The 12325-nt window shown below is 36.1% G+C and overlaps 1 protein-coding gene and 1 pseudogene across 36 annotated transcripts in view; one reads left to right on the forward strand and one right to left on the reverse strand.

Annotated features, from left to right (window-relative positions):
- GNGT1 (G protein subunit gamma transducin 1) overlaps window positions 1–12325 on the forward strand; it is a 346832-nt gene that overhangs the window by 307945 nt on the left and 26562 nt on the right. For 19 of the 36 annotated variants that reach the window (XM_049093550.1, XM_049093559.1, XM_049093560.1 and 16 more), the window contains one exon: window positions 6616–6695. The exons of the other annotated variants lie outside the window; for them this stretch is intronic. In XM_049093550.1, the coding sequence (XP_048949507.1) occupies window positions 6649–6695 (47 nt within the window). In that variant the 5' untranslated portion in view covers window positions 6616–6648. The remainder of the gene's footprint in view (window positions 1–6615; window positions 6696–12325) is intronic. 36 annotated transcript variants of the gene reach the window in all.
- On the reverse strand, window positions 8052–9590 carry LOC112674913 (tubulin polyglutamylase complex subunit 2-like; annotated as a pseudogene).

The following is a 12325-nucleotide window of genomic DNA, read 5'->3' on the forward strand; positions in this document are numbered from 1 at the left end:
TATCTCCATCCATGTCCTTGCAAATGGCAAGATCGCAATTTTTTAAAAAAGATTTTATTTATTTATTCATAGAGACACAGCTAGAGAGAGAGACAGAGACACAGGCAGAGGGAGAAGCAGGCTCCATGCAGGGAGCCCGATGTGGGACTCGATCCCGGGGTCTCCAGGATCACACCCTGGGCTGCAGGCGGCGCTAAACCGCTGCGCCACTGGGGCTGCCCAAGATCATGTTCTTTTTTATTGACTTAACATTATTTCATTGTATGAAATACATATCTTCTTTATATCTTCTTTATCCATTTCTTCTTTATCCTTTCTTCTTTATATAGAAGAAATATATAAATTATATTTTTATATATCACATCTTCTTTATCCATTCATCTAGTGATGAACACTTAGACTGCTTCTGTAATTTGGCAATTGTAAATTATGCTGCTATAAACATATGAGTGCATATATCCCTTTGAATTAGTGTTCCTGTATTCTTTAGGTAAATACCCAGTGGTGCAATGCTGGATCATAAGGTGGGTCTATTTTTACTTTTTTGAGGAACCTCCATACTGTTTTCCAGAATGACTTCACCAGTTTGCATACCCACCAGCAGTGCAAGAAGGTTCCTTTTTCTCCACATCCTCACCAACACCTGTTGTTTCTTGTGTTGTTGTATTTAGTCCTTCTGATGGGTAGGGGGTTGGATATCTCATTGTAGTTTTGATTTGCATTTCCCTGATGATAAGAGATGATGAACATCTTTTCTTACGACTGTTGGCCATCTGTGGATTTCCTTTGGAAAAATAACTGTTCTTCTGCCCATTTTTAATTGGATTATTTGGGTTTTTGGGGTGTTGAACTTTATAAGTTCCTTATATATTTGGGGTACTGACCCTTTATTGTATATGTCATTTGCACATATCTCTTTCCATTCCTTAGGTTGCCTTTTAGTTTTCCTGATTGTTTCCTTTGCTTTGCAGAAGCTTTTTATTTTGATGAAATCCCAATAGTTCATTTTTGTTTTTGTTCCCCTTACCTCAGGAGACCTACCTTGAAAGAAGTTGCTGCTGCTGCTATCAAAGAAGTTACTGCCTGCCTATGTACTATTCTAGAATATTTATGGTTTTGGGTCTCACATTTAAGTCTTTAATCCATATTGGATTTAAAAAAAAATTTATTTATTCATGAGAGACACACAGAGAGAGGCAGAGACATAGGCAGAGGGAGAACCAGGTTCCCTATAGGCAGCCTGATCCAGGGCTCACTCAATCCCAGGACCCCAGGATCACGACCTGAAGCAAAGGCAGACACTTACCACTGAGCTACCCACGCACCCCCATACTGATTTTTTTTCAAATTGTTTTTTGTGTATGGTATAAGAATGTAGTTCAGTTTCATTCTTCTGCACTTTGCTGTCCAGCTTTCCCAACACCATTTATTGAAGAGACTGTCTTTTTCTCATTGCATATTCTTTCCTACTTTGTCAAAGTTTAATTGACTATATAATTCTGGGTCTACTTCTGGATTTTTTTCATTTCTCTGGGTTATCTTCAGTTTCTTTCATCGGTGTTCTTTATACAGGTTTTTCACCTCTTTGGCTAGGTTTATTCCTAGGTATCTTATTATTTGGGGCACAATTGTAAGTAGAACTGTTTTCTTAATTTCTCTTTCTGCTGCTTCAATATTAGTGTATAGAAATGCAACAGATTTCTGTACATTTATTTTGTATCCTGTGACTTCTGAATTCGTTTATCAGTTCTAGCAGGTTTTTGATGGAGTCTTGGCTTTTCTATGTACACTATCATATCATTTGCAAATAGCAAAAATTTTACTTTTTTCTTATTGATTTAGATGCCTTTTACTTCTTTTTGTTGTTTTATTGTGGCTAGGACTACTGGTACCATGTGGAATGAAAGTGGTGATAGACATCCCTGCCTGGTTCCTGACCTTATGGGAAAAACTCTCAGGTCATTAAGGATGATGTTAGCTGTGGGTTTTTCACAGATGACCTTTATTATGTTGAGGTATGTTCATTCCTTTTAACCTACTTTATTGTGAGTTTTTATCATGAATGGATATTACACTTTGTCAAAAGCTTTTTCCACATCTAATTGAAATGATCCTATAATCCTTATCTGTTGCCTACCCAATAATATAGCTTCAAATTTTCTTTCTTTCCTATATCAGCCCTTTATTAGATCATTCCCCCTCAGGGTATAAATATCTGTTATTTCTCCTAACATGTAAAAAAAGAAAAATGCTTGATCCCACTTCTAGGTGGCATAACATTCCTTCACTCTCCTTTGCATCACAACTCCTTGAAAGAGATGTCTATAGGAAAGTCTCGAAGTGTGCCTCTTTCCTTCTCTTTCAAATTCACTCCATTCAAATTTGCATTCCTTCTATGTCACCTAAATTGCTTTTTCCAAGGTTATCAATGGTATCCTCATTGCTAAACTAATACTCAATTCTCTTTCCTCACCTTACTTATCAATGGCATCTGCTGCAGTTAATCATGCTCATCTCCTTGATATACTTTTATTATTTGGTTTCTAGGGAATAACACTCCTCATTAGTTGCTCCTTCTCAGTTTCCATTGCATTGCATTGTATTTCCTTTCTTCCTTCTCTGAGGAGAAGGACTCAGAACACCTTGATGTGATAGTGCACCAGAGATCCATCCTGCTTATATTCTCTACCTAGTTATTCCCTTGGTGATGGCATCCACTCTTAAGGCCAAAAACGTTGCCAGTCAACAGGTTCTCCTAAACTCCAGGTCACTAATACCAATTACACACTGAATTGGAGATCTAATAGGTTTCTCAAACCCAGCATATCCAACACTGAACTTTCAATCTAACCCATAATATATGTTCCACCTATACCCTTCCCTTTCTCAGTCAATGATAATGCTATCCTTCCAGATTCTAGGCCAAAAATAAGAAACAAAACAAAAACCAACAACAAAAAATCTTGGAATAAGTTCTAACTTATCATCTTGCAAATCTCACATTTGAACCTGTTTTTAAAAATATTTTTTCAAAATGCTTTTTGAAACTGAGTTATAACTTACACACAGTAAAGTACAAAAAGTGTTTTTTTTACTGATTTATGTCCCTACATAACCACCCAGATTGAGATACAGATTATTATCACCATCCCAGAAGCCTACCTCATTTCCTCTTAAGGTTAATACACTTTCGTCTGACCTTTATTGAAATAAAGAGTAACTACACTTCTGACCTTTATCATAATAGATTAGTTTTGCCTATCCTTGACCATTATATAAATGAAACTAGACCATATGTATGTTTTTTGCCTCAGTGTTATGTCTGCTAGATTTATCTATGTTGTGTTCAGTAGTTGGATTTTTTTCTCCCATTACTGGGTGTTATTTCATTCATTCACTATCAAGTTGATAGATAGTTGGAATGTTTCCAGAATTTTACTATTATGAATAAAGATAAAATGACCATTTTTACACATCATTTGATAGACATGTGCAATCATATTTCTGTTGCACATATACTTAGAAGTATAATTGCTGGGTAATATGGGTACGTGTATGGTCAGCATTAGTAGATTCTGCCAAAGAATTATCCAAAACGGTTCTATCAAATTGCATTCCTTTCAGCAATGTATGATATCCAGAGTTGCTGTACATCCTTGCCAACACTAGATATTATAAGTTCTTTTTCTTTTAAGATTTTTATTTTTTTATTCATGAGAGACATACAGAGAGAGAGAGAGAGAGAGAGAGAGAGAGAGGCAGAGACACAGGCAGGGGAAGAAGCAGGCCCCATGCAGGGAGCCTGACGCGACTTGATGCCGGGTCTCTGGGATCAGGCCCTGGGCTGAAGGTGGCGCTAAACCGCTGAGCCACCCAGGCTGCCCCTATAAATTCTTTTAATTTTAGTCATGCTTGCGGGTATGTAATGTTTTATTATGGCTTTCAAATGTATTCCTGATGGCTAATTCTGTTGATCACCTTTTCATATGCCTATCTGCAATTTGTACGTTCTTTTTACATAAAGCCTGTTCATATTTCTGTCCCATTATCTTTTTTATTGCTTTTTTCCCTATTGATTTGTTAGAATTTTTTATAGTCTCGATAGGAGTTCTTTGTGTGCTATATGCACTGAAAATAACTTTTTCCATTGTTCAGTTTATTTCTTACTTTTAAAATCTCTTGATGAATAGAATATCTTTTTATGAAATACAATTCACCAATTATCTCTTTTAGTATGTTTTTTATTCCTGGTCCTTTGACTACCCCAGGTTCTGATGATATTATCATACACTTTTTCCTGAGAGCTTTATAGTTTACCTTTCACATTTCAGTTCTTTTTTTTTTCTTTTTTTTTTTCTTTTTAGATTTTATTTATTTATTCATGAGAGACAGAGAGAGAGGCAGAAACGTAGGCAGAGGGAGGAGAAGCAGGCTCCATACAGGAGCGGGATGTGGGATTCGATTCTGGAACTCCGTGGCCACGTCCTGAGCCAAAGGCAGACGCTCAACCACTGAGCCACCCAGGTGTCCTTCATGCCCTATTTCCAGTTGATTTTTGTTTATTGTGTAAGGTAGGCGTTAAGATTCATTTTTTTTTTCACATGAATATTCAGTTGATTCATCACTGTTTATTTAGGTCTTTAATTTCTCTCAGCAATGACTGTGGTCTTCAGCGTCAAGTTCTTACACATTTTGTGTTACATTTATTTCTAGGCATTCAATTTCTTGGAAACTTATATATTGCACCTTTGCATCTCATTTCCTAATTGCTTGTTCTTGGTATGTAGAATACAATTTGTTTTTTTATATTGATCTTATATCCAATGACCTTGCTAAATTCACTTATGAATTCTAATCATTTGTAGATTCATTTATATTTTCTAGATATTCAAATATGTTACAGAAAATTATAATGGTTTTACTTTTTTCTGTCTGAATTTTATAGATTTTGTTATTCTCTTGAATTTTTATAATGTTTAGGAGTTCCAGTAAAATTTGAAAAGAATTGATAGCTTTGGAACAATTTGTCTTATTCCAAACTCATAGGGAAATTGTTCAATATTTATTTATTTATTTATTTTTAGATTTTATTTATTTATTCATGAGAGACACAGAAAGAGGCAGAGACATAGGCAGAGGGAGAAGCACGTTCCTCGAGGCAGCCCAATTTGGGACTCAATCCGGAGATTCCGGGACTAAGCACTGAGCCAGAGGCAGATGCTCAACCACTGAGCCACCCAGGCATCCCCAATATTTCATTATTAATTAGGATGTTAACCATAGGTTTTTGTGGTCATCTTTTTCAGATGAAGGATTATCTCTTCTATTCCTATTTGTTGAGATTAGTTTTTTTTTTTATCATGAATTGATGTTCAATTTTATCAAATGTCTTTTCTGTATCTACTAAGATGATTGTATGATATTTGTCATTTATTTTGTTAAGGTGACAGTTACAATTATTGATTATTCTTATGTTGAAAACCATCTTATGCCACTGGCATACACTTCACTTAGTTATGAGGTATTATATATATTATCGGATTTGATTTGGTAATATTTGCTCAAGTTTTATGCATCTGTTCATAAGGAAGAAATTGGCCTGTAATTTTGATTCCTTGCAATGTCCTTTCCAATTATTACTTTATGAGAAACACAAAAAATAGTGTTCCTTTTTTATTATTTGCTAAAAGTGATTTTGCAAGTTAGGATTATTTCATGTTAAATCTCTGGAAGGCTGAAAATCGTGGCTTCAGCTTATTTAATGAATATAGGAATAATAAGAATTTCTACCCATTTTTATGTCAGTTTTAGAAGCAAGACCTCATGGGTATAGAGCCTGAGAAGTCACATGCCCTTAGGAATGTCTTACATTTAATTTAATGCTTTATTGTCACCATATTTAAATTTTTTATCAATGTTTGAACAAAGAAACTCTCATTTTGCACTGGGCCCCTCAAATCATATAGTTATTCATGTCTTGTCATATGTGGTTTTATAAGTATTTGCTTATTTCTTCTAAGTTATGAAATTTATTGGTATTAATTTGTTAATAACTGTTAACTCTGTTTTCAATATCTTTCAGATTTGTTAAGTCTGTTTTTCTACTTATGATATTGATAATTTATGTTCTTTATCTTTCTTTCCTTTATTATCTTGGTATTAACAAATTATTTCATTAATTTTTTTGAGAAACATTTTTTGCCTGTGTTTATTTTCTTTAAAATTATGTCTGCTTTCTGAATATTTTAATTACTGTTATCTATATTAACTTCCTTCTATTTTTTTTAACTTCCTTCTACTTTTTAAGGAGTATTTAAATATGTTTAATTTATAGTTAATTTTCTAGTTTCTTGAGATGGTAGATTGGAACATTTATTTTTCAACCTTTCTTCTTTTTCAGTTTACTAATTTAGAGCTAAAAATTTCCATTTGGTCACCATTTTAACTGCGTCTCAGAATTTCTGATATGTCATATTTGTTTCATTCAATTTAAAATATAATTCATTGTAATTTCTTTTTTGACACATGTTATACAGTAGTGTGTGTTTAATTTCCAAACACCTAGAGATTTTCCAATAATCTTATTTTTTTATTTCTCGTTACATTTGTATTCAGAGAATATAGTCTATAGGATTCCAATTCTTTGGAATGTACCCGTGTACATTACCTGCAGAGATCAACAGACGATCCGTTTGGTAAATATTCCAAATGCCCTTGAAAATGTTTATCCTGATTATGTTGAGTGTAGTGTTCATTGTGATGTTTAAATTTCCTATCTCTAATTTCTTTTTGTTCATTTACTAAAAAGTTTTAAAATATCAAATTACAATCATAGATTCGTGTTTATCTTTTTAGTTCTCTGTTTTCCTTCAGTTTATTAAGCTTTTTAAGATGTATAAACGTTTATAATTATTATTTCCTCCTGTTGATTAAATTGGACCTTTTATCACTGTTAAATGTTCTTCATATACTTTGTTACTTCTTGTCTCAAAGTCTTCCTTTTCTTCTATTGATAAACAACAGCTTTATTTTGATTTTTGATTGCATGGTATGCATTTTTACCTTTATTTGCTTTCAGATACTTGTAACTGTATATAAAGTATGTCTCTTGTAAACAGTATTGAGTTAGATTTTGAATTTTTGTTTTTCTGTTTATTAATCTAACCTGACCATTCTCCCTTTAACTGGAATGTTTAGTCAATTTACATTTAATATTATTGAGATGATTGAGTTTAAGTCAATCATCTTGCCATGGTTCTCTAATCGTTTCATCTTTGTTTCTTAATTTATCTTTTCTGGCCTTCCTTTGGATTAATCATTCTTCCATTTTTTTATCCATTATTTCCTCTATCGGCTTTTTAGCTATTTTGTTACTATTTCATTGATTACTCTTAAAATCACTATATGAATTCTACATGGTAAGTTGTAATGCTTCCCAAAGCACAAAAGAAACTAAAATAATTTAATTCTATTAGCCAAAACACCTTTGGTGCCATCAATTTCATTGTATTTTAAATATAAAGTTTTATATGCATAAGATATAATAGTTAATGCTTTTAAACAGAATGTTCATTTATAGTTTTGTTGGGGGGGTCTTACTGGAAACAACAAACTTTATAGGAAACTGAAAAAGAAGCAGAGTGAGAATTCCTCATGAAAAATGAAAAGAGCATATACAATTATATCTTCAAGAATTTTAATGGAATTTTATGACCCATCAAACTAAGGTATCCCCATTCTCTAACAGAAATAAACTGAGAAAGAGCAGTATGAGAATATTCTAATGCAGGGCTGCCCAACATAACTTTCTGTGATGATGGAAATGTTCCATTATCTTTGTGCTGTCTAATATAGAATCTACAGGCCATGAATACTCACAACGTAGCTAATGTAATTGAGGAACTGAATTTTTAATAGAGTTTAAATAGCCACGTGCAGCTAGTGGTTACCAACTGAACAGCACAGTTCTAATGCCTCATGGCTCAAAACCAGTGGTTTCTTACTTTCTTTCTTTCTTTTTTTAAATATTTTATTTATTTATTCATGAGAGACATAGAGAGAGACAGAGACATAGGCAGAAGGAGAAGCAGGCTCCATGCAGGGAGCCTGATGTGGGACTTAATCCCGGGACTCCAGGATCATGCTCTGAGCCAAAAACAGACATGCTTAACTGCTGAGCCACCCAGGCATCCCAAAACCAGTGGTTTCTTTGGGGGACTTTTCTAATCACTGCTAAAGGATGTAGAGGGTTGGAGATTGAAAGAGAGAAAAGTTAACAGATTTAGCTACTTAAATAAGTTCTAAAACTCCACAGCTTTCAGAAGCAGGGGGGGAAGAAAGGGCTTTAAGAGAGACCTGAGTATGCCCTTGAACTCCTAGCTACTGCCAATGGGAGTAAAAAGCCTATGATTTGGCTCACTCACATAGGAGGAGGCCTGTGGTGCCACACACAGAACCTGAGGCTTGGGCCATCTCTGTATGGAAATCATTGCTGTGGGGAGATAGGGATGCTCATTTCCAGACACTTTCCAGGACTAGAAGAGGACTTAGAGGTGGAGGGAGGGCCTGAGGGCCCTTTCTGGCCACCTGCAGGTTGGATAGGCCCTCTCTTTTTGGGGAGTAAAATCTTGTTCTTGCTCTTAAACTCTTTGCTGGGGTCCAGCTTGTTCACAAAGGATTTGGTCTATTCTGAAAGCAGGTTTGGGTTGTAGGTGATAAGTTTATACATGTTGAACCATTGCTTGACCTATGAGCTAAACCCATAGCTGGTGAAGGCATACTATAGCAGGCCCAAGTACATGATAAGCAAGTGATAGTAAGTGGTAAAGGTATCTGTGAGAAAATGCTGGTGTAACATTCTGTTTAGGAACCAGATCTCAGTGTCTTGTGAATGCTGGGTTTCCCCTATTATGGATAAAGCCAACCTTCCTATTCCCATTGCAAGGATCCAGTTCAAATATCACACTGTGAGAATCAAAGTGAGGCTTCTCTGGTTGTTTTCACTGGGCTTCAAGTGTATCAACTTCCAGGTCTGCCAGAGTTGGTGTATTAGGGAGCAAATACACAGAAGACTGGTTGAGTTGAGTCAGCTTTGAGATGCTGCTAATTGCCATGCTGCCCAGTTGGAGTACTGTGCTCATTCAGCTTCATACTCCATGTCGTGTGGAAGCCATTGGTCATCGGGTAAAAATTCTGTAGCACAGTTATTTTTTCATTCCCATGAAGACATTATATGACATTCAACAGGTGACTTTTCTGTGATAGTGACTTCTGTCACACCTGATGAAGACTCTAGGATGCATGTGATCCTCAAGGTCAGCTTCTCCTGGTGCAGCTTGCTGCAGCCTGGGGGCAGCATCTCCTTCATGACTCGTTTCCTCACTCCAGCTTTATTTACAGTTTTTGATGTTTACATCTTCAACTGCTCTCATTGCATTTTGCAGTTACGTGCTTCCATCTGGGATCAATTTCCTTCAGAACTCCCAATAATGTTTCTTGTAGCACAGATCTGCTGGCAACGAATTCTCTCAGCTATGTTTAACTGTAAACATCTTTACTTATCCTTCAATTTTGAAGGATTTTTTGCTGGATATAGAATATTGGTTTGTAGGATTTGTTTGTTTTTCTTTTTTTTTTTTAAGATTTTGTTTATTTATTCATGAAAGACACAGAAAGAGAGGCAGAGACACAAGCAGAGGGAGAAGCAGGCTCCCCATAGGGAGCCCAATGAGGACTCAATCCAGGATACCAGGATCAGGTGCTTAATCACTGAGCCACCCAAGTGTCCCTGTTTGTTTTTCTTCAGTGCTTTAAAATGTTAATCTTTCAAAGGGTGTGCCTGTGCTCTCCTCTAGGATTTTGATGGAATCTTGTCTCACATTTAGATCTTTCATCCATTTTGGGTTTATCTTTGTGTATGGTGAAAGAGAGTGTCTAGTTTCATTCTTCTGCATGTGGATGTCCAATTTTCCCAGCACCATTTATTGAAGAGACTGCCTTTCTTCCAATGGATAGTCTTTCCTCTTTTATCGAATATTAGTTACCATAAAGTTCAGGGTCCACTTCTGGGTTCTCTATTCTGTTCCATTGATCTATGTGTCTGTTTTTGTGCCAGTACCACACTGTCTTGATGACCACAGCTTTGTAGTACAACCTGAAATCTGGCATTGTGATGCCCCCAGATACGGTTTTCTTTTTTAAAATTCCCCTGGCTATTCGGGGTTTTTTCTGATTCCACAAAAATCTTAAAATAATTTGTTCTAACTCTCTGAAGAAAGTCCATGGTATTTTGATAGGGATTGCATTAAACATGTAAATTGCCCTGGGTAACATTGACATTTTCACAATATTAATTCTGCCAATCCATGAGCATGGAATGTTTTTCCATCTCTTTGTGTCGTCCTCAATTTCTTTCAGAAGTATTCTATAGTTTTTAGGGTATAGATCCTTTACCTCTGTGGTTAGGTTTATTCCTAGGTATCTTATGCTTTTGGGTGCAATTGTAAATGGGATTGACTCCTTAATTTCTCTTTCTTCAGTCTCATTGTTAGTGTATAGAAATGCCACTGATTTCTGGGCATTGATTTTGTATCCTGCCACGCTATCAAATTGCTGTATGAGTTCTAGCAATCTTGGGGTGAAGGCTTTTGGGTTTTCTATGTAGAGTATCATGTCATCGGCGAAGTCAGCCACAGTAACTTCTTGCAAGATACATCCACGAAGGCAAAAGAAACAAAAGCAAAAATGAACTATTGGGACTTCATCAAGATAAGAAGACATAACGTAAAGACTGCTAACTCTGGGAAACGAACTAGGGGTGGTAGAAGGGGAGGAGGGCGGGGGGTGGGAGTGATTGGGTGACGGGCACTGGGGGTTATTCTGTATGTTGGTAAATTCAACACCAATAAAAAAAAAAGGAAAAAAAAGATAAGAAGCTTTTGCACAGCAAAGGATACAGTCAACAAAACTAAAAGACAACCTACAGAATGGGAGATGATATTTGCAAATGACGTATCAGATAACGGGCTAGTTTCCAAGATCTATCAAGAACTTATTAAACTCAAGAGCAAAGAAACAAACAATCCAATCATGAAATGGGCCAAAGACATGAACAGAAATCTCACAGAGGAAGACATAGACATGGGCAACACACACATGAGAAAATGCTCTGCATCACTTGCCATCAGGGAAATACAAATCCAAACCACAATGAGATACCACCTCACACCAGTGAGAATGGGGCAAATTAACAAGACAGGAAACCACAAATGTTGGAGAGGATGCGGAGAAAAGGGAACCCTCTTACACTGTTGGTGGGAATGTGAACTGGTGCAGCCACTCTGGAAAACTGTGTGGAGGTTCCTCAAAGAGTTAAAAGTAGACCTGCCCTACGACCCAGCAATAGCACTGCTGGGGATTTACCCCAAAGATGCAGATGCAATGAAACACCGAGACACCTGCACCCCGATGTTTCTAGCAGCAATGTCCACAATAGCCAAACTGTGGAAGGAGCCTCGGTGTCCATCGAAAGATGAATGGATAAAGAAGATGTGGTCTATGTATACAATGGAATATTACTCAGCCATTAGAAACGACAAATACCCACCATTTGCTTCAACGTGGATGGAAATGGAGGGTATTATGCTGAGTGAAGTAAGTCAATCGGAGAAGGACAAACAGTGTATGTTCTCATTCATTTGGGGAATATAAATAATAGTGAAAGGGAATAAAGAGGAAGGGAGAAGAAATGTGTGGGAAATATCAGAAAGGGAGACAGAACATAAAGACTCCTAACTCTGGGAAACGAACTAGGGGTGGTGGAAGGGGAGGAGGGCGGGGGGTGGGGGTGAATGGGTGACGGGCACTGAGGGTGGCACTTGATGGGATGAGCACTGGGTGTTATTCTGTATGTTGGTAAATTGAACACCAATAAAAATAAATTTATTATAAAAGAAATAAAAATAAAATGTTAATCTTTCATTTTCTGACTTCCATAGTTCATTTTGAAATGTCAGTCATTAGTCTTTTTGATGCTCATTTGGAGATATTATCACTGTTTTTCTAGGCATGTGAATATTGTTTTTAGCTTTCAGAAGTTTGACTATCATGTGCCTATTTGTGTTTTGTTTGTTTTGTATTCTGTTTGGGGTATATAGGGCTTCTTGAATGCATAGTCACAGGTCTTTAATTAGTTTGGAGAAATTCTTAGCCAATATTTCTTCCAATATTTCTTTTTATATTCAATATAATATTTCTATAGAGCATAAAATCTTCCTTATCTCTTCGTTAAAATGTCACTGTGTTTTACTGAGGACATATCTCCTGA

The sequence above is a fragment of the Canis lupus genome, chromosome 14 (genome assembly GCF_003254725.2).
Source record: "Canis lupus dingo isolate Sandy chromosome 14, ASM325472v2, whole genome shotgun sequence".
In the NCBI taxonomy this organism is placed as follows: Eukaryota; Metazoa; Chordata; class Mammalia; order Carnivora; family Canidae; genus Canis; species Canis lupus.